Raw genomic sequence first — 26,310 nt, forward strand, 5'->3', positions numbered from 1 at the left:
GTTTATACCCTAATCAAGAATCGAATGATATGAGTGTGTAGAGATCGAAGAGAGGAATCCGGTTGTGTAAACGATTTGATGATCCAAGCTCTAATTTTAATGAAGTTGATGATGTATTTTGATGGTGGTGGTGACGGCCTAGGCTAGGGAGAAAGAAAGAGATGGAGAAAATTAAAAATGAAATGAGATAAGTTAAGGAAAATTGAAAAGTGTAAGTATTATCCCAAAATGAAGCAAAATGTGGATATACCCCCTTCCCCCTTGAATGGTTCAGCCAAAAACTGAATGGGGTGGGCCCCACATGGCCACGATGATATTTGATAAATTTCTTGTGGCCCGAACATTCGATCAAAGCCCGAAACGCGAAAACGCTACAGCGCGATTGAAAATTCGGAGAGATAACAAATACGCGACGAAAAATATATATAAATACTATATATAAACATATGATATTAAAATATCATACTTAAAATAATTAGGACTTAAAAATCCCAAAAGCTTGACCGTTGGTTTGAAAACCGAAAAGATTCGCCGGATAGAAATCCGCGACACCTAGAAACGTATAACTTAAAATATGAATACAAATATTCACATAGCACAAAATAATTAATATATTATTACAAAAATAATAATAATATAGGTCATAGAAATGACGTGGCACGAATAACAGTTAACGGTCGTTAAATAATTAATGGTAAAAGATAACGGAAAAAGTAGGGTCGTTACACACCCAGCTTGAGGGATTCTTAGTTAATTAAGGAACTGTTTGTTTAGACACATAAAGGATTGGACCGTTAGGATAACCGAACGTGTTCATGGAAGTCAGCTTGACTTGGCCATGGTGTTCTGTATGGTTAAACTCTTTTTAAGGGCCTAACTATCTTTTAAAACCAATTATTAACGAAAGCATTGAAACACATCACGTCTCTCGGATATGGTAAACCATGTATTCTATTATGCTTAAGAAAGTTTAGACCATTGTGGAATGTTAATACGTCACCCAACCGAGTCGCTCAATTGGATGAGCCATCTGAACGTGTATGCCTGTAGTCAGAATGCACGGGCGTCGGGGATAAGGGACGTTGCTATCTATTTAGAATCTTCATGTCTAACGCAGTACCCAGTGACATGTCTTATGACAGGGGCGTTTAGGACCAGTGTAATGAATACAAGGCCTCTGCCTGTTCATGAGCCAGCATTCCATAATATCGGCAGAATAACTGATGAAATCATAGTATGCACTCACTTTAACCTTATATGAATTACGAATTTTATCGCATTTACTTTATCTGTCTTATAAATTAGAAAATCCCAAAATTAAGTAACCACTACTCCTTCATAACTATCTTAGGCTTAAATATAGGTTCGATTCTACTGATATCTCAAAAATACGACTCTAGGTCATACTTCCCTTACTCATACTAAGGAGTAGTACGATTTAGGCCCCGCTAAATATAAATTTAAAACAGTACACACCCCTTGGTGGTTGATTCTGGTGTGCTGCGGCCTGACGACACCGCACAAATAAAACCGTTCGTTTCTGCCATACCAAACAACATGAAGTACTTTAGGGGAGTGGTGAATACAATTCTTTTGTTAATTAAAAAGTTTCATAAATTAAGTAAATAATTGAGCAAATTTTTCATTGATATAATCTCAAAGAATCACTATTATCTTGTAGCGTAATAGATAATAGTTTGATACAGATTACGCCTTGATAGCTTAGAAAACTGTTAGGCATATACAAGATTATAGACTCTTAATTTAATATCGCACTCCACTAAATAAAACTTAAGTGGAGTTATCTATTTATAGAGAACCTATTAACCAGGTAAAAACTCTTTTATCTACTGGTCTAGTGGATATTTATACTTCAGCTGAAAAGTCTATAATAAAGCATGTGGCTCTCATTTGTTTATAAGATAATTCTGGAACTAGCAAAATGGACATACAATTTTAATAAACAAATGGAATGCTGAATTCTCAAGGCGTTGACATTAAATATAACCATGAACTGCGAATAAGTTATACCTCTGCATTCTATGTTGTCTTGTAAGGTCATTTGTCAACCGCCGACTTGTGTCCTTTTCTCTTCAACTTCGTCTTCGATGTCAGTTGAATATCATGCTTTGATGTAGACAACACATGAAATTATTATGCCTCTGAACAACATAATTTGTCTAAGTGTTCTGTGCTGCTTCTTCTTCTGTTGCTTCTTCTATAATCTTCTGCTAGTAAGTATACATCCTTTTGCTAGTCACAAAGAACCCATTTAACTATCTTGTGCTAATAGTTAAGGCAACACACTCACACACTAGAACTATACTACTGGTTTGTACTTAAAATCATTAATTACATGAACCACTACTGGTTGCATATTACAATTAGTGCTAATGACTATGTTTTATCATAATTAAATCTTTAATTGCATAGGGGACTCAACAAGTCTTTATGATCAATCAAACTAAACACTAAACTAATTAAATTCAAAAATAGTTTGCGCAAAAAATCAAAAAAAAAAAATACTTTAACAAACGAGATCCAAAAAATTTATGAAATAATTACGGTTAAGTGGCATCACCACCATCAGTAAACCACCGCAAAATCTCTGTAATCAACTGCAAATTCGGTTTAAAATCTGCAACCATCGCAAAACCAACATCTTATAAAACCCTTTCTCAAAATATGCAACCATTGCAAAACACTACCATCGATACCTTCCATTTGAAGACTTGACCTAAATTAATGATTCACAAATAGGGATGGCAATTTGCGGGAAAAAAACCTGTGACCCGCAAGTACTCGTGTCCCTGACGAGAGTGTATTTATAAAAGAATGTACCCGTGTCGTTTTACTACGTTTTTGTTTTCATCTCATATTAGAAAATATGATAACATCATTTTAATATCAATTAGATATCCATTAACCCACTTAATTCACTAGATATGAATATTGATGGATGAACTGAAATTAAATGAATATCAAACAGCTTATTATCATTCAGTGCTAAACCATTCTAATTTATGTAAAATAATACCGAGTACTACTACCGTATTGCCTTGATTTTTTAAATATAGTAAGAACATAATTATATGGGATGATAATAATATTAAGCATACACCAAAATAGAAATAAAGCTACAGAAAACATTCTTTTGTGTGTCCTCTTTATCATCTTCTTCTTCCTATTAAGTCCTCCTACCTAACAATTAGCTGTTACTTTTTAGGGTTTTCTTTTAGTAAAAAAATAAAAAGATATAACTATAATAAATGGGTAGAGGAAAAGTTCAGTTGAAGCGGATCGAAAACAAGATTAGCAGACAAGTAACATTCTCAAAAAGAAGAACAGGTTTACTTAAGAAAGCTCATGAGATCTCTGTCTTATGTGATGCTGATGTGGCACTTATTGTTTTCTCTACTAAAGGCAAACTTTATGAGTACTCAACTCACTCCAGGTTCTTCTTCTTCTTCTTTACAATATACTCCGTATTCAATTCAAAGTTCATTTATGTTACACCAACTATGATTATGTTATGTATGCGTGTAATGATACTTTCAAGTTTTATTTTTGGAATTTTAAACTAAATTTGCTTTTAAGCAGAAGTTAATGAATCTAGAAAACCCTAAATCCAAGATTACTTCTTTTTGTGGGGGCAACGCTCATATCATCTGATATTGTTTTTTGTTTTTTTTTTTCTTCTTAATTTTTATTTTTATTTTTTGGTTTTTTTTATTTGATTGCTTTGTCTTGTACAAACTTCCTAATTTTTCTATAATCCATCTAGCTCCTTTCTGCATGCATCCAAATATTATTATTTTATTATTAATTGTAATTATTTATTATTTTATTGATTTTCTTTATTATTTTTTAATAAGTATAAAGATAAAAACATATATAAACCTATTACTTTATGTTGTCTAGTATTGATATGAAACCCTTTTACTTTATTGTTTTACCAGGTTGGGTACTGTTTTATTTGATTGGATTTTTTAATTTAATTAATTAATCTGTTTCAAAAGTTAATATTGTTCCGAAGCATATCATATGTATGTTGGAACTTGAGAGTTTTCTTGAGCCATGTGTCACTGCTAAATCAGTTACTTACAGCCATAACATAATCATACGTACTAAGTTTCTTTAAACTGATGAGATGAATACAGGAAACATCAACTTTAATTGTTCGTACTTGAGTAACAAATTAATGACAACCTAGTACGCACAAAGTTTACAAATTGTGATAGTTTACTTTGCATTCAACTGTTCATAATAACCACTGTCCACCCAGTGGTTTAGATGGTCTTAGTTTTGTGTTTAGAGGGTCTTAATTTTGTTTGATTTAGGTAGAGTTTTTGGCTCGGTTTGTTGTTTTTCTTCATTTGGTTTGTTGTCGAATGTTCGTTTCTTTTCGCTTAATTTTCTTTAGTTGTGTAGTTGGCTCGACTTGTCTAGATAGGTTAGTTTAGTTTTCGGTTTTTGTTCGCTTTCTAAGTGTGAGATTTGTCGGGGTCATCTCTTGATTTTCGGTTTTTGTTCGCTTTCTAGTCGTTTCGCCAAAAAATAAAAAAGTATTGTACAACTACTATTCGCGAAAATGATAATTAATGATTCAACAATTAGAGTATACTTAATAATAACAATAATAATAATAATAATTAAAGTAAGTTTTCATTTTGATTTATTAACAGAGAAAAATGAAATTTAAATAAAAGAAAAAGATTAGAACTTGTTGGTGATTTTATTGTCTTCTAACATTATTTAGTTGATTGAAATTTACTTGAATGTAAGAGTTGGCTGTTTATACTTAGTAACGGGTTCGGAGAGTGTGGAGTACACGCTCGTAAGAGTTGGCTAGACACTGTCACGAAAATTGCGAGGGTCAAGGGGGTCGCGCCCCCTTGCGGGGTCAAGGGGTAGCATTGATGTATTACAATTCTATTTCGCTAAATGGCATCATTGATGTATTAGCGTTATCAACAATTATTTTGTTTAATTAATATTTTTTGCAAGTAAAAGGTAACCTAGTTAAACTCAATGACGAATTTAAAGATTGCGGAGTGCACACTCATTCAAGCTAACTCGACAGTGTCTTGAAAATAAGCGTGGAGCAGTTCCCACACTCAAAGATTGTATATAGTATAAAAAGGTATCCCTTCAAATTCTCGAATTTCAAATCATCACTTGCATTAAGATTAATTTATTTATCTTGTTATAACAAGAACATCAAATTAAAATTTACTTGATGGAAGAATCCGTTTGCAATTAGAGTTTGATGATGAAGTCATAATCTTCAGGGTTAATCAAATCCCACCTTATTATAAAAAATTCAATGGAAGGATGTTTTCTCGTATTCTGGTGTTCTTAATTAGAGATAATATGTGATTGATATTATGTATGAAAGTGACCACAATCCTATTTATATATTGTTATGAGAGTTATCTCCATCAAATAATTGTCATAATTAGTTAGGATTACATTATGTCATCATAGCAAACTTAAGGGGTGTAAAGTGCCAAATGGTAAAGGGCATAATTAAATGGGCGAGTCTAACATTCTCCCACTTGGCCGAAATTATCATTTGTAAATAAAATGAATTAAGGTGGCCAAGTTTTTATCTTAATTACCATAATTTCATATAGTACCAAAGCAAAAAGGCACAACCTTACTAGTCGTGTTTGACACGGGACCCTCATCGATTATATTAATGGTACTAATATAAAATGTATGATTTCTTTAAGCCAAAATGACAAGAGCATAATGTGGTACACAACATTAGTTTGTCTATCATAAAATTTAAATGTACACATTTGAAGTAAATTCAAACAAACAAGGCATTATAGTGAAGGATATTGTCTTAAAGCCGCCTTCATTAAGAATTAAACGTTAGCATGAAATAGTACATTAACTACCACATCATGTAAGGTCTCGACGGAAACCCATTTTAGTCACGTGACTTGTAAATACATTGGGTGTTAAACATTTTGTTAGCGGATCTACAAGCATTTCATGAGTTCTAATGTGCTCGATACATATACATTGTTCCTCCTATCTTTCACATACGAATAAGTACTTTGTATCGAGGTATAAACCAGCTCCAATTGAACTGTTACTGTTCGAGAAGCTCACGCTTGCGCTATTATCGTAGTAAATCTTCAATGACCTTGAAATGGAATTAAAAATTTTGAATCCAGTGACCAAATTTCTCAACAACATTGCTTGACATGTCCCATTATAAATCGTGACATACTCGATCATCATTGTTGAGGTCGTCATTAGTACTTGATTCTCACGTAGTCGACCTACTTGTGTCTTTACATTTCGCAAAGTCGGAATCCGAGTATGCAGTAACTTCATTGTTTTCGGATCTAGTGTAGATTAACTTGGCACTTATTCGTTTCTTGTATATATCGCAATACTGTCTTAGCAGCTTTTCGATGATGTAGGCCATGATTATATTAAAAGTAGCATAAGCTGCCACATATATATATACATGCGATATCTGTCCGAGTACAAACTTGAGCATACGTGAAGCTTCCTACTATAGAAGCATAAGGAATTCGCTTCATTTCCTCATGTTCAACCTCAGTTAACGGACATTGGTGAGATATAAAAACATCACCCTTAACCACGGGAGCGACCGTAGGAGAGCATTGTTGAATATTGAGCCTATTTAGTACACATTCAATATATGACTTTGGAGACAATCCTAATTTTCGATTGGCTCGATCTCGGTGAATTTCAATTCCTATAATATAAGAGACTTCACCGAGATCTTTCATGTCAAAATTTCTTGACTCATGCAACAAATCAACATTATTACCTGCTAAAAGGATATCATCAACGTAAAGCACAAGTATAATAAAGTTGCTCCCACTCATTTTGAGGTACACACAGATCTACCTGATTTTTGATAAAGTAGTGTTTGTTCATTACTTCATCAAATTATAAGTACAACTGACGGGAAGCTAGCTTAAGCCCATAAATTGATTTCTTGAGTTTACAAACTTAGTGTTCTTGGCCTTCAGATATAACCTTTGAGCAATGAACCCATCTTCATGTAAATCTCCATTAAGAAATGCCATTTTGACGTGCATTTGGTGTAATTCCAGATCAAAATGAGCTACTAAGGCCATTATGATCCTTATGGAGTCTTTTCTCGATACAGGAGAAAAGGTTTCCTCGTATTCAATGCCCTATTTTTGAGTATACCCTTTCGCAACCAAACGAGCTTTGTAACGGTCAACATTTCCATGTGGGTCAAGTTTAGTCTTAAAGATCCACTTGCATCCAACGAGTTTTGCACCCTTTGGTAGTTCATCAAGTTCTCAAACATCATTTTTGCTCATTGAGTTCAACTCATCATTCATTGCTTCCCTCCAATGAGCTGATTGGTGACACGTAATGACTTCTTCATATGAATCAGGGTCATTACATTTCCCAAGTCAAAACCAACCTCATTTAAATTGGTATAGTATCGTCAAAATTTGTGGGCTGCCTTTGTCGTTGTGACCTACGCAACGGTTATTTAGTTTCTTATGGTTCAACATTAGTCATGGGGTTAGGTTCATTACCTCGACGTTATTTGGATGATCATGAGAATTTAAGTGATCATTTGAGGTGACAAGTGGCGTATTAATCGGGATACGCACGTGAACTATTGGTGCCTCATCTCGAGCCTCTTGTAGCTCAATACTTCTATATGAACGGCTCTCATTGTTGTTAGAATTTTTCAGAGACTAGCATGGCGTGTCTCGACAATCCTGGTACTGTGAGATGAGCGATAAAATCGGTAACCCTTTTATCGTTCTGGGTACCCAATGAAGAAGCAACTAATGGTTTTCAAGTCCAGTTTTCGTGATTGAGGATTGTATGCGTTTAAATCATAGGATACACTATTATTATACGTGGTTCTTAGTGAACCAATTTTAGTCTCCTAAAGGGGTTACAATCACTTAAAGTAACATGGATCTGGTGCATATATATTTTATTAAAAGTTGGATGAAATTGTACAGATTTCAACTATTAGTGGGAATTTGGGATTGCTTATTGCATTGCCACATGCAAACATATTTGTTCAAAACCAGGAATCAACTTCCCTATTTTTTTTTGGCAGGCAATGTTATATTGGAGGCATATTCATTGGGCAATTCTAACTTGTTTATTTCATAAGAAAGTTAACCATAGAAGAAGGTTTTGCTTAAGAAATCATCACATATAAGCTTGTAATACATCTCCCGCAAGGGTATATTCCACATATTCATAGAAATGGCTAACCATATCCCAATATTGCTTTAGTGGTTGGGGTCAAATATCCTCAAAAGAGATCTCAGAATCAAATCTTCGTATCAGCTATATATACATGGCAATTGGGTCTGGTCGGGTTTGTGATGAGACCATTTTTTCCCCAAAATTTTTAAAAATGAGAAAAAAAAACGTACACTAAGCATCACTAAATATATTAAAATTGAAAACTATAAGCGGACAACTGAAACCCAATCATAGAAATTGAAACGTGAAAATGAAAAGTTGAACTGAAACGCAAAATTAAAAGCTGAAAACTGAGGATGAAACGCGAAATTGAGAACTGAAACGCTAAACCGAAAACTGGAACTAAAACGCAAAATTAAAACTAAAACGCGAAGCTGAAAACTGAAACGCAAAACTCAAAACCAAAACGTGAAACTCAAAACTGAAACGCGAAACTAAAAACTGAAACGGGAAACTAAAAACTGAAACGCGAAACTAAAAGCTGAAACGTGAAACTAAAAACTGAAATTGAAACACAAAACTAAACGTGGAACGCGAAACTAAAACGCGTAACTGAAAACTTTGCCAAGCGTACTATCAACATATCTTTGGGTGGCTACTTGTCCATCCCGCGTAGCCTGAACATGTAAAACTTTACACGTTTATCCGTTTATGTGTAGAGATGGCTTTAAACAAGAGTTAAATAGATCATTTGTAGACCTTTTCTCACCACATACAATAGAATCATGTACATTATTTCATTTAGACAAATGCAACAAGATGATACTGAAACACAACCACTATGGCTGACCAAGATACAGAGTTGCTTTGATATAAGAAGAATCACGAACATGTCGTAATAAGCTTAAATTTAAACAACAGATATGGCTGGTCAACAGAGTTGTTTGATATAAGAAATTGTTCCAATAGTATGTGCTTTTTTATCTATCTTATTCTAAATGTTGTGAATGTAAATTACCCTTTACTTTCTTTAAGATTAAACAATGGATATATACTCATTTGTAATTTGTATCAAGATCCATGGAGTAGCATACATATTCTTACAGCTAAGTTGAAACATGCAGTATGGACACAATTCTTGAGAGGTATGAAAGATATTCCTATGCAGAGAAATTACTTACTGTTCCTGAAACCGAGACACAGGTACGCATTACATGATCACATCGCTTTTGTACAAATTTATATAATGAGGTTTTTAAGAACATATTGTATTAGTTTACGCCTTAAAGTAGTTTTATCAAACAAAATCTGTACAGACAAGCTGGACGGTTGAATCCTCAAGGCTCAAGGCAAAGATTGAAGTTCTTGAAAAGAACATGAGGTAGGTTAGCAATGATCAACTATGTAACTTGTATGGTATGTCACTGTTCATTCAGTTTATATACAATTTGGCAGATGCAGGAATTTGTAACACCCGGGGCAAAATAAAATAATCCAAGATTTAGAATTTGGGCTGGAGGCGAAATAAAAAAAATCCAATATTTTAGGCTTAAAATTTGTTGGTCCACTGGGGCACCTGCCACCCCTTGTCTAAAGCTAGTTCTGCCCCTGATTAAATGTTATTTGCTCTATATGGCTTATTATAGTTTTACAAAATTTAGGTACTATGCAGGGGAGGAACTGGAACAGTTAAACCTTAGAGAGCTTCAAAATGTTGAGCAGCAACTCGAGACAGCTCTTAAGCGAATACGAACTAAGAAGGTTAACTGTACACAATTAATATAGCTCTCCGTGGGATTGGGTTTCGTTGTTGTTGCGTGTTATGTTTTTAGACAATCGTTTAATCGTTGTATTCTTTAATTTATTCAGAACCAACTCATGCATGCGTCCATCTCTGAGCTCCACAAAAAGGTAATCGGTAATCGTTATATGCTTCTAAACATCTTTAAAAGATTAAAGATATAAAAGGATACACCATGTTTGATGACAGGAGAAAGCGTTGCAAGAACAAAACAACTCACTTTCTAAGAAGGTAAATCGTACAACATAGATAGCGCATTGTACACATAAATAGCGCATTGTACAACATAAATAGTGCATAGTGCATTGTTAAGATAATGTGTTTATCAACTGTTTGACCTCAGTTAAAAGAGAACCAGAAGAACACAGAGCAACAAAATGTAAGGTTACAGTTACATCAGCCATCACAACAGCAACATGAACTACATTCGGTTCCTTCTTACGCAACCAGCAGGTAGTATCTCTTTTGTTCTTTCTTTTAGAATACAGAGGAACCGTTTGTGATTTATTTTGACTTTTTGTAGCAGACCATTCATCGGAGCAGCTATGAGGGAGGAAGAATTAAGTCAAACTCATCCAGTAACTGCAACGATGATGCCATTATGGATGATCCGCCACATCAACCAATAAGAACTGAAGGCAGTCGTCATTCTTCAGCCATCGTCTGTGTTTATAAACTGGTCAAGTTTCAACTTCTGCAACCATCATATGTTTGATTGCTGCATTATATGCATAAGACTGTGTTGGGTTTTTGTATATGGATTATGTATGTTGATATACAGTTCAATGTTGGCTTGTATGAATACAATTAACAATGCAAATTATCCTCATAAAAACAGATTTTCACATTACTAACCAGATTTCATAACCGAAGATTATTCTAAATTGGGTAGAGTAACTTTGTATCACCATGAGAACTTACAGCAAGGAAAAAAAATCATCATAAGAAAATGCAGCCTGTTACAGAGCTTATATCGATCGTTTTTTTCATTATTTACAGGGTCGAACACTGGTAACTTGTGGAGTATTTACAATGAATGTACAATCTACTTTCTTGTTCACTTTACCGTATTCATTTCTTTTCAAGTCTCGTTCCAGCAGGAACACTTCAGATTAAGCCTAAACCGTCTCATCAAATGCCATCACCTACAAGAACCATAACAGCAAAATCCACCCGATTTAAGTTATCATTTTAATTTCAAAGGAACCATTTAGCCTGAATACATATAATGATGCGCGTATAGGAAAGTTATCTAAGAATGAGAAAATAGGTTCTTATTAAGTCATAATGTGGTATAAATATACATAATGAAGCCTTACCTTGCCACAAACTGGGCAACTTTCGCTTCGTTCCATCCACTCATATATGCAACCGAGGTGAAAGTGGTGTGAGCACTTTGTAATTATCATCGGGTTCTCAATAGTATATTCTACAACAATTGCAAACATAAAACATTAAATATCAATATGCTAGAATTATCTATCCATCTTATGGTATCCAAAAAGCACAACAATCAATAATACTAAGTAGAATATATACCATCAAGACATGTCGGACAGACGTCTTCATCTTCGGATGAAGAAAAAATATGTGCATATCCTGTTGACTCTTTCGGGGTTAAAACCTTAAGAGAAGGCTTCGATTGTAATCCTTTTGTACCATCTTCGCACGTTGAGCTATTCCACTTGGTTCCCGCACATAACGGATCTGTTTCCGTATCGCTATCACTTCCTCTTAACGATTCACCTTCATCTAATGAACGACTTGACCCTTTTTCCCGTCTCGAAACCAATCCGTCTCTTTGAAGACGAATATACCTCGGGTCAACATCATAAGGCAACGGTCTCGGTGGAGATCGATATACACCGGATAACGAGTTATCAAGTGATGCCGATGAACTAAAAGATGTCGCCCCTTGAATGGATGAAGGACTTGGAATCCGAGTATGTTCTTCCCCTCTTTGAAATAACAATGTGTACTATATTCAAATAATTCATGAAAAAATTATGAGTATCTTCACGTTCATTATTAGAAATCAATAAATCAAAACACATTACACGAATAGTAAATATAGCACATACCATATATAAGAAATTTTGCAAGAAGCATTGAAGACAAATGCAGTTTCTATAAACCGAACTGTTGGGATTAACATAATCTTCAGAGTCATTATGCAAGCAGCAACAAACACCACCCATGATTATAACTTGAATTTAGCTCAACAAAATAATGAGAGGACTCGGTGGCTCGCAGATGTTTCAACGGCTCTGCGAACCAGTAGACCCTCTCTATATACTTTCTGATTAATCAAGTGGGTACTAAATCAAATTACCTTCAACACCTGAGATTGAACATGTGGTTAATTCTAGATCAAGTTTCTTCTAAGGTAACAATTATTAAATATTGCAGATTTCAAGAAACAAGAAACACAATATATTAGCTGAAGCAATGAGTCATACAAGTAACGTGTTAGTTGATCCCAGCTAATTTCTTTGAAAGAATTAGACCCATATAATTTAAAATCATTAAACCCTAAGAACAAAGATTAAAAATTGATTTAAACAAGAAACTAAAGAAATATCTCAATTCCTAAAGAAACTTCATTCCAAATTGTGAATGAAGCAAAGTTTGTATTTTTCTGCAAAAAGTCAAATCTAGGATCAAGAACATTTCAAAATTTTTTCAAAGTCTTGTAATTGAATTAAAGAATAAAAGTGGTCCGGACCTAAATAGTCAATTCTTTAACACCCATTGAAAATTTCACAAAACCCATTTAGAATCAATCAAATGGAAACGATCAACGTCATTAGAAATCGAAAGAACATGTACAGATTACGGTACCTTAATGAAGACCAGTGAGAAAGAGGGTTGATGATGATTGACAAAATACCTGATAATCGAAAGTTTGATTTTTGGGGGATTTCGCTATTGTTTCGTCGTTGTTTATGTATCATATATAGATATAGAAATAAGAAATATGTCATAATAATTTCTAGAATTAGATAGTACGGCAGGCAAATTGTTTGAATATTTTTGTTGGAGTTTACGGCGAAAATGACTACGAGAAGACGCGGTATTCTTTAATATTCATCAATAATTAATAATTAATAGTTAATTAATTAATAAATTAATCGGTTAATGGTAATATTTTTTAAACAGCAATTCGAGATCACACACGGTGGGTACTAAATCACCCACGGCGGTAAAATACCCTCCCCATTGTCAGGCAACCTTGTGTGCAATGTTACAATTCACTAGAGTCGTACTCCTGAAAAAATGGAGGGCGATGATCGATACATACATGGAGTTGGTAGATCTTCTAATTGTAGCCTAATTTAGTTTTTTGTATAGTTGGTTTTTGACTTTTTAGTTTATAAGTATACTTTTACTTCTCCTGTCAAAGCTGTTGTATTTTAAACTGTATAATTTATTTAATTTATATAGATTTTGTAAGCTTATTAGAACGTTATAATGTCTACATTTATTTTTGACAAAATTTCACTCCTCGTCCCTTAGGTTTACCTCAAATTTGACTCCTCGTCATTTTTCTATTTTTTCTCCATTCCTCGTCCCTAATGTTTGAACTTTCTACATTCCTCGTCCTCACGTCCATTATCCGTCAACTTCAACCGTTAAATACAGACATATGACAAGCATGTGAGGGTAAAAGGGTCATTTTATCCCTAACATCTATCTATATCACCACACCACGCCATCGCCTATCATTATTCCCTAAATCCGTATCAACCCTAATTTCATCTTCATCAGCGTTCATTCATATCTTCATCATCGTTCATCCAAATCAACTCTAATTCCAAATTAATACTTATTATCATCGTTCATTCATCTTCATGTAGTAGCTTATTCATCACCATAGTTCATCTTCATCCGGTTTGACTTTCTTTGACTTTTTAGTGAGTTTTGATTCTAAAGTGTTTTAATCAAATCTGAAAAAGTCGAAACATTCATAATCATCTAGTGATCATTTCCTCAAAATTTCAGGAATTAATTTGTCCATTTGATAGGGTTTTTCTTAATAATTTGGTTCGAAAAATATGACACAAAAACCGAATTTGTTTGTGACCTTGGTGATGTTTTTGGAAAAACTGAAAATGGAGATTTGTTGGTATGATTAAACAACATATTTTTGCAAGTTTTTGTGACAAATTGAAGTTTTGAGCCACTTCCGCCTGCAACCGTGGTAAATCGTCGGACAGAAAAGTAACTTTGTGTTTTTTTCTAATAGACTTATGAATTTGTAATACTCTCTTTCTAAGTTGTATTTTTCTTTCTTCGGAATCCTTTTATAAATGATTGTATATCTACTTATTTGTTTTATAGGGTCCGATTCATGTGTATATAGTTAAGTTATGAAAAAAGCTACAGCAAGCTGTACTCTTATTATGTACCTACACATATATGTCGTGATTTCAAATATGAAGCATTTAGAGTTTTAGACTGTTATAGCTAGATTCTAACGATGATTTCATACTGTGCAGGGACAAGACGAAGGGAAGATGATGACAGCGTCGTATGGAGAGAAACATGAAAAGTAGCGGATGGGAGAATTCATCTTTAACTGATGTTAGACTGCTACTGTGAAACAAATAAAATTTCGTATTTTTTTTTTCTGTTTTTGTTAAAGTTCATTCAAGTGAAACTTTTGGTAAGTGTCATTCTTGAACCCAAATAAATGTAGTGGTTACTTCGGTGGAATTTGCCACATCTGCTTGCATCTTAGAGATTGCAAATGTGTTTTAATATTGAATGAGATTGTAATGGTTCAAAATAATGAGGGAGAAGTTAAAATGGGTTTATGTTTTGAGTTGATTGAGGGAGAAAGTCATAATGGAGACAAAAGGGTGAAGAGATGAAAAGGATACAATGACTAAAATACCCTCACATGTTCTGCACGTGGAGTTAACGGTCAAAATTGACAGAAAATGGACGAAAGGACGAGGGATGTAGAAATTTCAAACATTAGGGACGAGGAATGCAGAATAAATAGAAAAATGACGAGGAGTCAAATTTGAGATAAACCTCAAGGACGAGGAGTCAAATGTTGTCTTCATTTTTTCAATTAAGCACAAAATTTGGAAACGTAGCTGTATGTTCTACTTGTATGTCCTATTTTAAATTTTAAATTTAAAAAGTGTATGTTTGACAGAGACACCCCGACCCTGTGTATCATTTGGAAACCCACCGGATCCACCTGGAAAGGGTCAGATGCTAGAAAATTATCTCCACTGGGTCCCGGGTCCCACACATGTGACATGAGCGACCATCATCGCACGCCCAAAGAGTTGTAAATTCTTGCCGCGAGTGAGGATTGAACCTGCACCTATTTTAAATTCAAAACTTCCACATGACGGGTCGCGCTTCAAAGGTACCGGTACGGAGCGGTACCTGGTACCACTGAGCTACTGCTACATTGGTTTGAATGTTCTATTTTACCTTCGCTTACCCCAACTACTAATTGGTAATTAAATCTCTCCCGATAAAGATAAAAAGAAAGAAAAAAACTTCACATTACGAAAGTCTTTGAACATTTCATCAACAATTTACAAAGTACCAAAAAGATGAGCAACAATTTGAATAAGAAAATTTGCAAATGTACCAAGGAATCTCAAAAGTTTGCAACTTTCAATTGAAAATTTTCATAATCTTTGTGTCCAGATCCCATTCTTTGTCAAAACCAGAGCAGTAGGGCACAAAAAATAAGCAGAATAATCTGCAAGTGCTTGAATGCTCTTCTTTTTTACTCGATAATGCTGCTTGAGCAATAGATGTCAAGTAGCTGATGGACAAGGCCATAATGGAACCAGATGACCATAAACCACCAGATCAGTATATTGAAGCATCAAACCGCGGCTCATAGAAACAGACCTGGCTGTTATACGACTGTAACGCACATCCAGCAATCCAAGACCATACCTTTTTATCAACATCAAAAAGCAGACCTTTACCCTGATTCCAAGACGTAAAACAGATCAAATTATCCTGCCCAAAACACTCAAACCTTTCAGCTGATAACCTCAACAATGCTCTAAAGTACCTTGGCGGCATTCGACTTATTTCAATCCAATTCACTTTCGCATGATCTAATTCCCAAATTCTCATACTCTGAAGAGTACTATAAAGACCAATTCTTCCAACCAAAAACAAACGCTTTTGTGTACCCGCAACCAAATACCCATCCAACAACGATCGAGGAAACTTTGCAGGTATGTGTTCCCAGTATCCTGCATCCAACTGATACACCATTAAACCAAGAGGCGAAATTGTTTCCAAATACAGCCTCGAATCACAAAAGGCCATCTTTGATGAACAAAGATTTACAGCAGGCATCGTTTGATGAAGCGACCAGGTGTCGACTTTCGAATCGTACACCTCAGTTGGATATGATCTGTCCCCGTATACATCACTAGCAGCAATAACCTTAAAAGATCGTTTCTTTCTATCAACAACCATAATTAACTGCCTCTGCCGGTTATAATGCATATTCGGTAGTACTCTCCAACTTTGCGTTAGTGGATTACAAATCAATGTTCTGAAAGTTACACCATCAAGACCCGAGAAGCAAACAAGGCCTCCCGAAGACCCAACCAACCAAAACGCCCATTGAGGCAAAAACGTAAAAGGAATCTTATACAACTGTTTCAACGGCAAGCTAAAAACAGAACATTGTGGGGTATGTGAATTCTTCCAAAATGTAAGAAGACAAGGCCCGTGAGACGGGACTTGCGAATGAAACTTAAGAAAACTATTATCCTGTAATATCGAATTCCATCTCTTACAAACGGAACGAAGACGAAAAATCATAAAAGGTGGAACCCTAGCTAAAACCTCATTCAATAAATCTTCAGGTAACATAGCCCATATATTATCTTCCATACGAACATCAGGTTGAGTAGCTTTAGCAAATGTAGCAATCATTTCCTCATCTAAACCTCTCGGTTTCGTCTTAATAACTTTCTGTCTAGATGGACTCGTATTCCTAAACCCTAGTCCCCGGGCAATCGGACTCGTATTTCTCGAGCTACTTCCACCAAAGTAACTCAATTGTCTCCCCTCATCTTCACCTAATTCTCTTGAATTAGAATCGGATGCATCACCAATCCCTACCACCATCTTTTGAATAACCTAAATTGAATATATAAGCCCCTATTTTATAGTCAATGCTACAACAAAAAACACAATCGAAGATCTAAATAGTCGAATTAATCAACTGGATTGTGGATTGATGAACTTTGATATAACAAAAGGGATCGTTTTTCAATTTCAAATTGGTGCGCAGTTTGAATTGAAAGGGAAACAGAAAAAGAAAGCAAGCGGTTAATTGATTAAAAGGGGAAGATTATACCTTTTGACGGTGAAATGGAATTTAGGGTTTTGAGGTGTTGGTGGTCAGCGTAGTACCTTGAGATACAGGGAAGCTTAGGGTGGGTGAGCATCCATTTTTTGTGTTGTTTTGGATTTGAGTTTTACAGAGACCTGTGTTTGTTTTTGCAGATCACATTCGATTTTTTGTCTCTATTGTAGCTAGATTCCTAGTGCTGTGATATGAAAATGTAATTGCTCTAGTATTATTTTGAACACTTCTCCATTTCATCCCATTAATGGCTTTTTGATGCACTTTATATTTGATAAACCAAAAACTAAACAATGTTGGGTTAGCCCATTTGTTACTTTTAGCCATAACTAGTACGGACCGGCCCGCGCGATGCGGCGGAGACTTTCGGCCGAGGTATTCATATTTAACGCAGTTTTATTTACAGAAGGGAAAACGGGCCATGTGTTATGCGTCGTTGTTGGTATCGTCGTCATTAGTGTTTTTTAAAATCTGTTCGGCTCGAACGTAGTTAGTTTCGTTTTGCTTATAAAATTATTTCGAGCCTAATGGTGCTGGCGAAAAAATTTAACTCGCGACGAGCAGGAAGATATGGGCTGTCGTTGTGTTTAGCGTTTTTTAAAAAGTGTCCGTTTCGAACGTAGTTAGTATCGTTCTGTTCATAAAATTATTTCGAGTCTGACGTTTCGAACGTAGTTATAACTGGTAGATAAATTATTAATTATACATAAGCAAAAGATGAAAAGAAAGCATCTTATACTTTGTGCTAATGCAAAACTTGTTTTGATGTGGTTCACATATTCTATGATGGTTAGTGACAAAAAAATATGAAACATTTCCCATAATACTCAGGTAGTATGCTAATTCTTCATTTACTCCAATTTAGCTTGAAGTCAGCCCAATCGCACTAAAAGAAATTTCACAGATATCTAATCGTTATTATTCCCTAAAAGAAACATGTTGCTGAAAGTACTTGGGTCTGTGATCATATGGCATGTGAAAACAAAACAAAATTAATGTTGAACCACAGTGTGAAAACTAATTAAACAATCAAATACAAATTTAATTGTTTTCTTTTAAAAAAAAATTAACATGCCAAAAAACGGTTCATAGAAGAACCATCCTGCCAAGTTTATCCATCATATGAAAGGAGATGAAAGATCCTTCAATTCATTATCAATTCAACAATAGTTAAAAATTTCATAACTAAAGTCATGCATGCACCCTCTTTATATTTAAAAATTCGGTATCTACTACCACAACTGGTACATATTAATCATATACATATCAGTATCAACTATCAAAATTTTTGGCCTGTAGATTACCATGACTAAAGCCAAACAAAAGTATTAAAAAAAACAACTCAAAAGGCATTGACTTTGAAAGGGTCGTTTTCATCAAGGAATTAAACATACTTATATATTATATTAAGCATATTATAACCTTTATATAACGTTTTCATCAAGGAATTAAACATTCACGAACCATTTGATTCAAATTAACCCAAATAACAACATTTGATTCGAAGCATGGAATGTACACATTTAATCTGAAACACAAATACAAATAAAAATCCTAAAATAGACAAATTTATATGAAATCAAGGATTTTGAATCATGAATACTTACATCGTTCATTAATAAATTTTCGTTGAAATTGATGTTGAATATGAATTGAATGTCGATTATTCATTATCTTAAAGAGAGTATAATATTGTTTGTGATGAAGAATATGTGTGATTGTGAAGCATTTGAAGGAAATCTGTAAGTTGTAACTGATACGCGTTTCATAGCTTTTGATTATGTGCTTCAATCAGTTTTCATATAAAATATTATACCGTAAAAAAAGGATGTCGTATGACACTATTTATTTTCTTTCCATATTAATAGGGGTGTTTTATTTATTTACTAGTTAAATGACTCGTGATACCACGGGTTTGTTTAATAAAAACAGTTCAATGTATTTTAGTCATTAAGTAAATGTAAATGTTAAAGTCATTTAGTTTAATGATCCGTGGAACCACGGATTCCAACTAAGAAACATGTCGTTGTTTTTACAAACATATTAATGTACTTAACTTAGTAAGAGTAAATGAACTACAACACCATTCGGATGCTAGTCCGTATATAACCCGAAAACAATATCCAATATTGTTTGTAACTTTGAAAATCGAAGTAAAACTTACTAAAGTACCCTTTTTTGTACAATAACAAATACTCCGTATATCTTATCTTTATCGAACGAAAAAAAAATACTAAAACTTGACCTTTTGTTTCTGCTCATCTTTTACACCTCACACATCAAGAAAATCTGTGGGGTTTATTTATTTATATCTAATATATATACACTCCGTATAATATATTACATATCTTTAATTAAGAAAGAATTAAAGATGAATTAGAATAAAAACATAACTTTAATATTTCAATCAAAAATACTTCAACAGAATTTATAAATATTATTTGTTTTTATGTTGTTTTTTTTTTCTAATTTTTAATTAAGTAATTAAAATATAAAATAATAATGATGTCATTATTTAAGTTGTTAAATAATTAGTTACCATAAGTAGAATTTTTTTAATAATAAAATACTTAAGATTAATGACATCATCTAAGTGATCTAGATTTTTTTCTTTTTATTTTTGATTTTTTCTTAACAAAGGAATTAGCCTAATAATGACATCATCATTATAGGATTTTAATAGAAACTATAGATTTTTTTTGCATAATAATACTATTTATGACATCATCAACATGGTCTAAAAAATTTTCTTTTTATTTTTTAAACTTTTTTATAGATGAAAAAGTTTATTTATGATGTCATCATTTTAGGAATATAATAGAATCTATAGATACTACTACATTTTATCGTCACTCAAAATAATCTTGTACACTACTCAGATTCATATATTGTTCTGTTTATACCAAATCCACATAAAACCTCATTGGCAAAATACGTATTTATCAATTAACCTTATTTAAAAATAAGTGTTAAGATAAATTTTAACATTAACATAATTTTATATGAATAAATAATATACGAAGTTGACGGTTAAAAATATTTTATAGAAAGAGTAACTTGCGAAAAAATAATATATTTATATGATACATAAATATATGCTGTAATATCATATCACTATCATTACCACTATCGTTGTCGCTCATTTATAATACATACGCTCAAATCAGTGGCTCAATACCCTCTTAATGATAGGAACCTAGAGTCCAAATATGCAATTACTAAATTTTGAAAATACTTTTTTCAAACATTACTAATAGATAATTTGTGTTCTTAAATCGTTATAATCAGAAGATTATTATTAAATCGAAATTGCAAACATCCTCCTAATGATAATTGATAAAACCTTAATATTAAAACTCAGGGAGTCTTATGTCATTCTACAGAACCTTAAGGTTGTGTATGAAAATCTTGTGAAAATTGGTGAAGTGGTGGTTTCAACTAGGAACAGTATCACTATGAGTATGACACAGTAAAAAAAATTAATTCGAAGAAAGAAAAAAGTGAATCGCAACCTAAACTCATAAAAAGTGGATACTGACTCCGGTTAATTTCTGGATTAGGTATGTTAGATTACGGTTTTAATTTCATAATCTCGATATCAATTTCTCTCTTCTAATTCAATTCGATGTGTTATTATCTGATATAATTACAAATTTTGCCGTGTGATCTATATTTATTGTTGTTCACAACCTTTTGATTCGTTTGGTTTAGGCTTATATAATATGCTGTATTCTGTGTATAAATGGATCCATTTGTGTTTCAAGTTTTAATTGCTTCATTAAGTGTAACTACTCCGTACATTTTAAGAATAGGCCTAGTAAAAACGTAATGCTTTGAGATGTAAATTTGATATATTATCAACGTCAGTTTAATGTGTTTTGTGAAATTGTAATTTTTTTTCCGCCAAAATTTGCATATGTTCTTATAGAAAATTTGATATTCTTCTGTAAAAAAAATTACTTTTTAAGAAATATTGATTCTTTCCAAAGAAATTTGATTTTTTTGTTGTTGCGAGATTTGACTTTTATTAATAGTTGATAGTCATTGAGGTGACTTATGCCTTTTTATAATGAAAGACAATTCTACTACTAACCTAAACCGCATAATATATGTACATCACACATGTATATACATGCTTCACACAATGCTTGAACGCAGAACCTTTTGGTTGATGGACTGGTAACATAGCGCTAGGCCGTACCCTTTAAACGTTGAATTACGTTAAAGTAAACTTTACGAATTGATGCACAGTCCCCGTTGGATAATTATCTTTTATATGGCTCTCCAGACATATTACAATAGTTGTATCGGCTGTATATTACAAGCATCACCTATAGTGTTTGCTTTATAATGGCGTCGGATTCAAACTCTAAGCATTAAAACGGTTCTTGTTTGTAGTTAGAAGTTTGATATGCCTCTTCCGTACCTACCCTTTGCAGGTTCTGATTCGAGCTTACGGCTGGACTTTTTCAAGATGGATGCCACCACCAATTACGAAGCATCTTCTCCTCCGTCATCTCTTAATTCCGGTTGGATAGAATCAGAGTTCAATAAAAGTAGTGTATCTTTAAAGACTTCTTCAGGTTGTGATACGTTTCGAGACTCCGAAAGTACAGGAGAGATCTTAACACACTACGAATTGGATATAACATATATATGTGAGAAGCTGGCCAATTTGAACATGTCGTCTATGCATATGGAAACTATGGAAAGTGACTTGAATCGTTAAATAACCGTGATGGGGTTGAAGGTAACGAGAAAATGAAAATGCAGAGTGTGGAGCATCAGAGACATATTTTGAGGATGCTTAAGAAGTCTTTGGGAAGAGAAATAGATTTGGGAAAGAGGGTTAGTGAGTTGACTCAAGTTGAAGAAACTTTGACTATGAGGCTGCACATGTTAGAACGAGAAGTTAATTATGCTGAAGAGGAAGCTGAACAGGCGTTGGAGAAGTTCTATGAAACAGCCAATACATCTGAACGGTTCAGTTCACCGAGAAGCAGAATTGAAAAGTGCTTTACAGAAACTCGAAGCCAGCGTTACAGAATACGATTCAGCCTGTTAACGAGAAAGCAGAAATGATGATTAAAGATTTGAGAGAACAAGTAATTGAAGCAGAGAGCAGAGTTGTACATTATGAAGACATGTGTCGGGAACTTAACCAGTGGCGGAACTAGGATTTTTTTCACCGGGGACAAAACAAAAATTTAAAACCGTAGCAATTTTTTGGACAAAATATGGAGGTTTTGGGGCAAAAAATTGAGGTTTTTAGCAAATTATGAAGGTTTTCGGGCAAAAGTTGAAGGTTTTGGGACAAAAGTTGAAGAATTTTGGGTAAAATTTGAAGGTTTTGGGGCAAAATATGTAGGTTTTGGGGCAAAATATGTATGTTTTGGGGCAAAAAAAAATCCACCGGGGGCAAAGTCGAAAAACTCAAATTTTTTACACTGAAAAAAAAAATCCACTGGGGGTCGGGGCCCCCCCCACCAATGTAGTTTCGCCCCTGAACTTAACGATGCACGTGAGAAGATGATTTCGGTTGAGAAAGAGCTTAATGACGTTCAAGTTAAGCTGCAACATGCAGAGGCATGTAATGAAGCTAGTCAGGAGGATAGGAACATATTATTATGTTCTACAATTAAAAACATGAATAATGTAATTGATGACGTGAAGAGAAAAGTTGCACAAAGCGTAGCTCAATATGACAGTGTAGAGGATAAGTGTATTCCATTGTCGGAGTCAAATGCAGTGATGAAGAAGGAAATTAGGTCTGTTACGGATAGGGTTAAATGCTTAGAGACATCTTTGCATCAAATGGAGGTAGCCAACAAGGCATCTGCTAAAGACATAAATGTTCGTAGCAAATTTATAACAGATTTGGTTATGCAGCATAATTGATTTTTATTATTACATTCCATTGTGTCTTAATGGTATTATGAATAATAATATATGCATGCAGATATTTATGTTGAAACAGGAGAACTTTTTCTTGGTGAAGAGCTTAAAGAAAACAGACAAAGGTTCGGATGTTAAAGTCACCCAAGGAGATAAAAGCTAGCCGTACAGAATATGACTTCACTGCAGAAAACAAAGAAGCCTTATCAACCATTTAGCTTACTCAAATTCTAATAATATATTGTGTAGACTGTTCGAATTTGTTTGAATATGGCGACCTGCAAAGTTGCAACTAGCGATGGCAATGAACATCCGATCCAATGGACATCCATCCGATCCGATCCGTTTAAAGTGGATATGGATGATCCTAAATGGATATGGATACGGATATGGATGAACCAAATGGATATGGATATGGATACAGATGAAAATTTTTATCCATGGATATATCCATTTACATCCTAAATGCATATACAAATACATAATTATAAATATATGCATATAAAATAACCATTACAAATGTATTTACCATTAACATACATTTTGCTTACAACGATATATTGAATTCACTACGAGTAATCACATTAAACATGTATATCCAAGTTGATAAACATATAAATTATACATTTAATTTATCGTAATCTATGTTTGATAATATATTTAACAAATTATGTTCAATCTTCTACAAAGATTACACACTCTGGTGGAATTTTTTTAGTTTAGGTCATGTTATATTTATTTTTGTTATAATACGTTTTTGTTTTCGTTACATAGTAGAAATTTTTTATTCACATTTCTTAATATCCAATGGATATCCAATAACTCGCTTAATCCATTGGATATAGATATGGATATTGATGGATGAACTAAATTTAAATGGATATGGATATGGATGAACAAAAACTAAATGGATATAAATATGGATATGGCCTCACCTGATCCATATCCGATCCATTGCCATCCCTAGCTGCAACACTTGTCTGATTAATCCTTTGACTTGTCTTTATGTTTTCATTCAATCTAGATGGATCTAAGCATGTTGCTCGGTACTGAGAATGCTGCGTAGGTCATTTACTGAAATTATTGTTGGAAAAATAGTGTTGAAATGTGTGTTTTCACAAATATTTGGACACAATTTAATATATGATAGAGTGATATATATTAATGACTAGTTAGTGAGTTTTGTAGTCTCTAACGAGGGCTTTACAACGAACTAAAGTGTGCCCAAAACGGATTAATGGTGAATGAGATATCGAGTCTCTAAGTTGCTAGTTTGGTAGTTAACTTGAAAGAATAAGTAAAGAAGTGGAGTTGTGCCACATCGAAAGTGGGAACAAACTTATGGGAGTTGTCCCACATCAATTTGCCATTCACCCAAAATCTCAGGTCATCATATTTTATTGTACGTTTTTTGAAGGCAAACACTAGTGTTATAGAATAGATTACTAGGCCTGGTTGGAAATTTTGTTGTATTTTTTGCAAACAAGCCAAGGTTGGGGGTTCTATTTTTCTCACAAATTCAATACGAGTTCCGTAGCTGAAATCAACAAATTCAGTACAAGCTGCAACTTGATTGCATAAGGAACAAGTCATCAACGTCAAGGTGTTGGCGTAATGGCCCGACTTCCCATAAGGGAGGTCGGGTGTTCGATCTCCATGAACTGCGCAATATTTCTCTTGCGTTCGAGCTTGATCACCCGAAGGAGTTTTACCACACGCGATGCCCATATGGATTCGCCGTGGAGGTTTCCTCCTTGGGCGGTAAAACTGTAATGTTTGTCCGAGGAAATGGTCGGATGGGTGGGTTCCGACATTGTGTTCGGAACCGGTACTTTTTCATGTGTGGTCTTATTTAGATGGGGGTTTGTTGTATAGGGAGGATGAGAATAACATTACTGATATAAAGTTGTTTCTTGTGAACTTAATGTGACTCCTCTTGCATTACAAAGCGGTCTATTATCATGTGTTTCACACTTTTGCTTGTCCAAGTGACGTACAGAAAAATGTCAGCATAACGACACGAGTACGTCAACATAACGAAATGCAATCTTTTGATATGTCAAAGTTTGAGGCCTATTTAAAGTCAAAGTTCATCTTTGCATCCATGCCTGCAATCTTAAAGTTCGTCTTTGCATCCATCCATGCCTACAATCTTAGAAAATGAAAATACAACCTAATCTATTTTACATACCAAATATATAATAAATTATATAACCAAATGAATGAATATTACAACCAAATGAATGAATTAATTATTACATACCAAATGAATAATACAAATCATTCAACCATCCAACCATTCAAACACAAGGTCAATGCTTGATTGTGAACAACAACATATGAACAAAATATGAACCAAATGGCAATCCAAAACCCTATTTTGGAACCCTCAAAATTCGGCCAAAACATAACCCACCCAAAACCAATGAATTTTTGCATTCTATATCCATGCATGTACATAAAATGCAAAGTCATGGTGAGTTTAATAACCATGTAAGAAGCATAATCCATAGACATCGGCTCTAGATACCATTGTTGGAATTCAATATAACAACATGTTCTTAATGTTAACATAATTTCTAAACCAATTTAGTAAGATATATAGCAAGCGGAAGCATTATTTATTAAGAAAACAAGTGTATATATTTAAACATTTATTTGAATTCCAAGTAGATATCAAGTCTTGAAATATACTTACAAATAAGATTAAGGAAGAAGTAGTACCTCCTCAAGTAAATTGAGGGTAGTTTACAAGGTTGCAAGATGATGAAACAATGCACCAATACACCCTTGATATAGTTAGGCTTTAGAACCTTAATGAGCTAGCAAACTAAGCTTGCAACCCACTCCTTTCACACCCCAAAAACTGGACAACAGCAGGCTCCAAAGATGATGTTGAACGAAGCCTCAAAACAATGAAACCTCAAGAGATAATACCCCAAGCCAACCTCCAACACCTAGTACTTTAGTTAGGATTTAATGACACTTGATTAGAGCTTGCAAAGATCAAATTTTGAACTCCTTTTGACCACCAAAA

The 26,310-nt window shown here is 34.0% G+C and overlaps 4 protein-coding genes across 5 annotated transcripts; 2 read left to right on the forward strand and 2 right to left on the reverse strand.

Moving 5' to 3' along the window:
- Positions 1 to 3,269: 3,269 nt before the first annotated feature.
- On the forward strand, positions 3,270 to 10,697 carry LOC139896376 (agamous-like MADS-box protein FUL-L). The gene is made up of 8 exons (XM_071879011.1): positions 3,270 to 3,454; positions 9,330 to 9,408; positions 9,522 to 9,586; positions 9,867 to 9,966; positions 10,075 to 10,116; positions 10,196 to 10,237; positions 10,350 to 10,459; positions 10,530 to 10,697. The coding sequence occupies exons 1-8, from the start codon at positions 3,270 to 3,272 to the stop codon at positions 10,633 to 10,635; spliced, it is 729 nt and encodes a 242-aa protein (XP_071735112.1). The 3' UTR covers positions 10,636 to 10,697.
- On the reverse strand, positions 10,348 to 12,970 carry LOC139896375 (E3 ubiquitin-protein ligase At3g02290-like). Of its 2 annotated transcripts, none has more exons than XM_071879009.1 (5): positions 12,848 to 12,970; positions 12,088 to 12,347; positions 11,546 to 11,984; positions 11,326 to 11,435; positions 10,348 to 11,151 (listed from the first exon to the last, which is right to left on the reverse strand). In XM_071879009.1, exons 2-5 carry the CDS (start codon positions 12,202 to 12,204, stop codon positions 11,125 to 11,127), a joined length of 693 nt encoding a protein of 230 aa, XP_071735110.1. In that variant the 5' UTR covers positions 12,205 to 12,347; positions 12,848 to 12,970; the 3' UTR covers positions 10,348 to 11,124. The 2 variants fall into 2 exon arrangements, with proteins under 2 accessions (XP_071735110.1, XP_071735111.1); XM_071879010.1 differs by having other exon boundaries at positions 12,897 to 12,929.
- A 2,823-nt stretch (positions 12,971 to 15,793) lies between these two features.
- LOC139896377 (F-box/kelch-repeat protein At5g15710) lies at positions 15,794 to 17,259 on the reverse strand. The gene has a single exon (XM_071879013.1). The coding sequence runs from the start codon at positions 17,135 to 17,137 to the stop codon at positions 15,851 to 15,853; it is 1,287 nt and encodes a 428-aa protein (XP_071735114.1). The 5' UTR covers positions 17,138 to 17,259; the 3' UTR covers positions 15,794 to 15,850.
- Positions 17,260 to 20,872: 3,613 nt separating this feature from the next.
- On the forward strand, positions 20,873 to 23,577 carry LOC139896378 (WPP domain-interacting tail-anchored protein 1-like). The gene is made up of 3 exons (XM_071879014.1): positions 20,873 to 20,938; positions 21,818 to 23,231; positions 23,338 to 23,577. Exons 2-3 carry the CDS (start codon positions 22,908 to 22,910, stop codon positions 23,434 to 23,436), a joined length of 423 nt encoding a protein of 140 aa, XP_071735115.1. The 5' UTR covers positions 20,873 to 20,938; positions 21,818 to 22,907; the 3' UTR covers positions 23,437 to 23,577.
- Positions 23,578 to 26,310: the final 2,733 nt, after the last annotated feature.

The sequence above is a fragment of the Rutidosis leptorrhynchoides genome, chromosome 3 (assembly GCF_046630445.1).
Source record: "Rutidosis leptorrhynchoides isolate AG116_Rl617_1_P2 chromosome 3, CSIRO_AGI_Rlap_v1, whole genome shotgun sequence".
Lineage (NCBI taxonomy): Eukaryota > Viridiplantae > Streptophyta > Magnoliopsida > Asterales > Asteraceae > Rutidosis > Rutidosis leptorrhynchoides.

Bases quoted from the DNA above. Each gene is read 5' to 3' on its own strand.
- LOC139896375 (XM_071879009.1), bottom strand. From the start codon at position 12,204: ATGGGTGGTGTTTGTTGCTGCTTGCATAATGACTCTGAAGATTATGTT. The intron at 11,436-11,545 runs GTATATATTCTA...CAATTGTTGTAG, and splicing joins CTGTCCGACATGTCTTGATG to AATATACTATTGAGAACCCG. The intron at 11,152-11,325 runs GTAAGGCTTCAT...TGGTTCTTGTAG, and splicing joins GTTGCCCAGTTTGTGGCAAG to GTGATGGCATTTGATGAGAC.
- LOC139896377 (XM_071879013.1), bottom strand. From the start codon at position 17,137: ATGGTGGTAGGGATTGGTGATGCATCCGATTCTAATTCAAGAGAATTA.
- LOC139896378 (XM_071879014.1), top strand. From the start codon at position 22,908: ATGATTTCGGTTGAGAAAGAGCTTAATGACGTTCAAGTTAAGCTGCAA. The intron at 23,232-23,337 runs GTTCGTAGCAAA...ATATGCATGCAG, and splicing joins CATCTGCTAAAGACATAAAT to ATATTTATGTTGAAACAGGA.
- LOC139896376 (XM_071879011.1), top strand. From the start codon at position 3,270: ATGGGTAGAGGAAAAGTTCAGTTGAAGCGGATCGAAAACAAGATTAGC. The intron at 9,409-9,521 runs GTACGCATTACA...AAATCTGTACAG, and splicing joins TTCCTGAAACCGAGACACAG to ACAAGCTGGACGGTTGAATC. The intron at 10,238-10,349 runs GTAAATCGTACA...GTTTGACCTCAG, and splicing joins ACAACTCACTTTCTAAGAAG to TTAAAAGAGAACCAGAAGAA.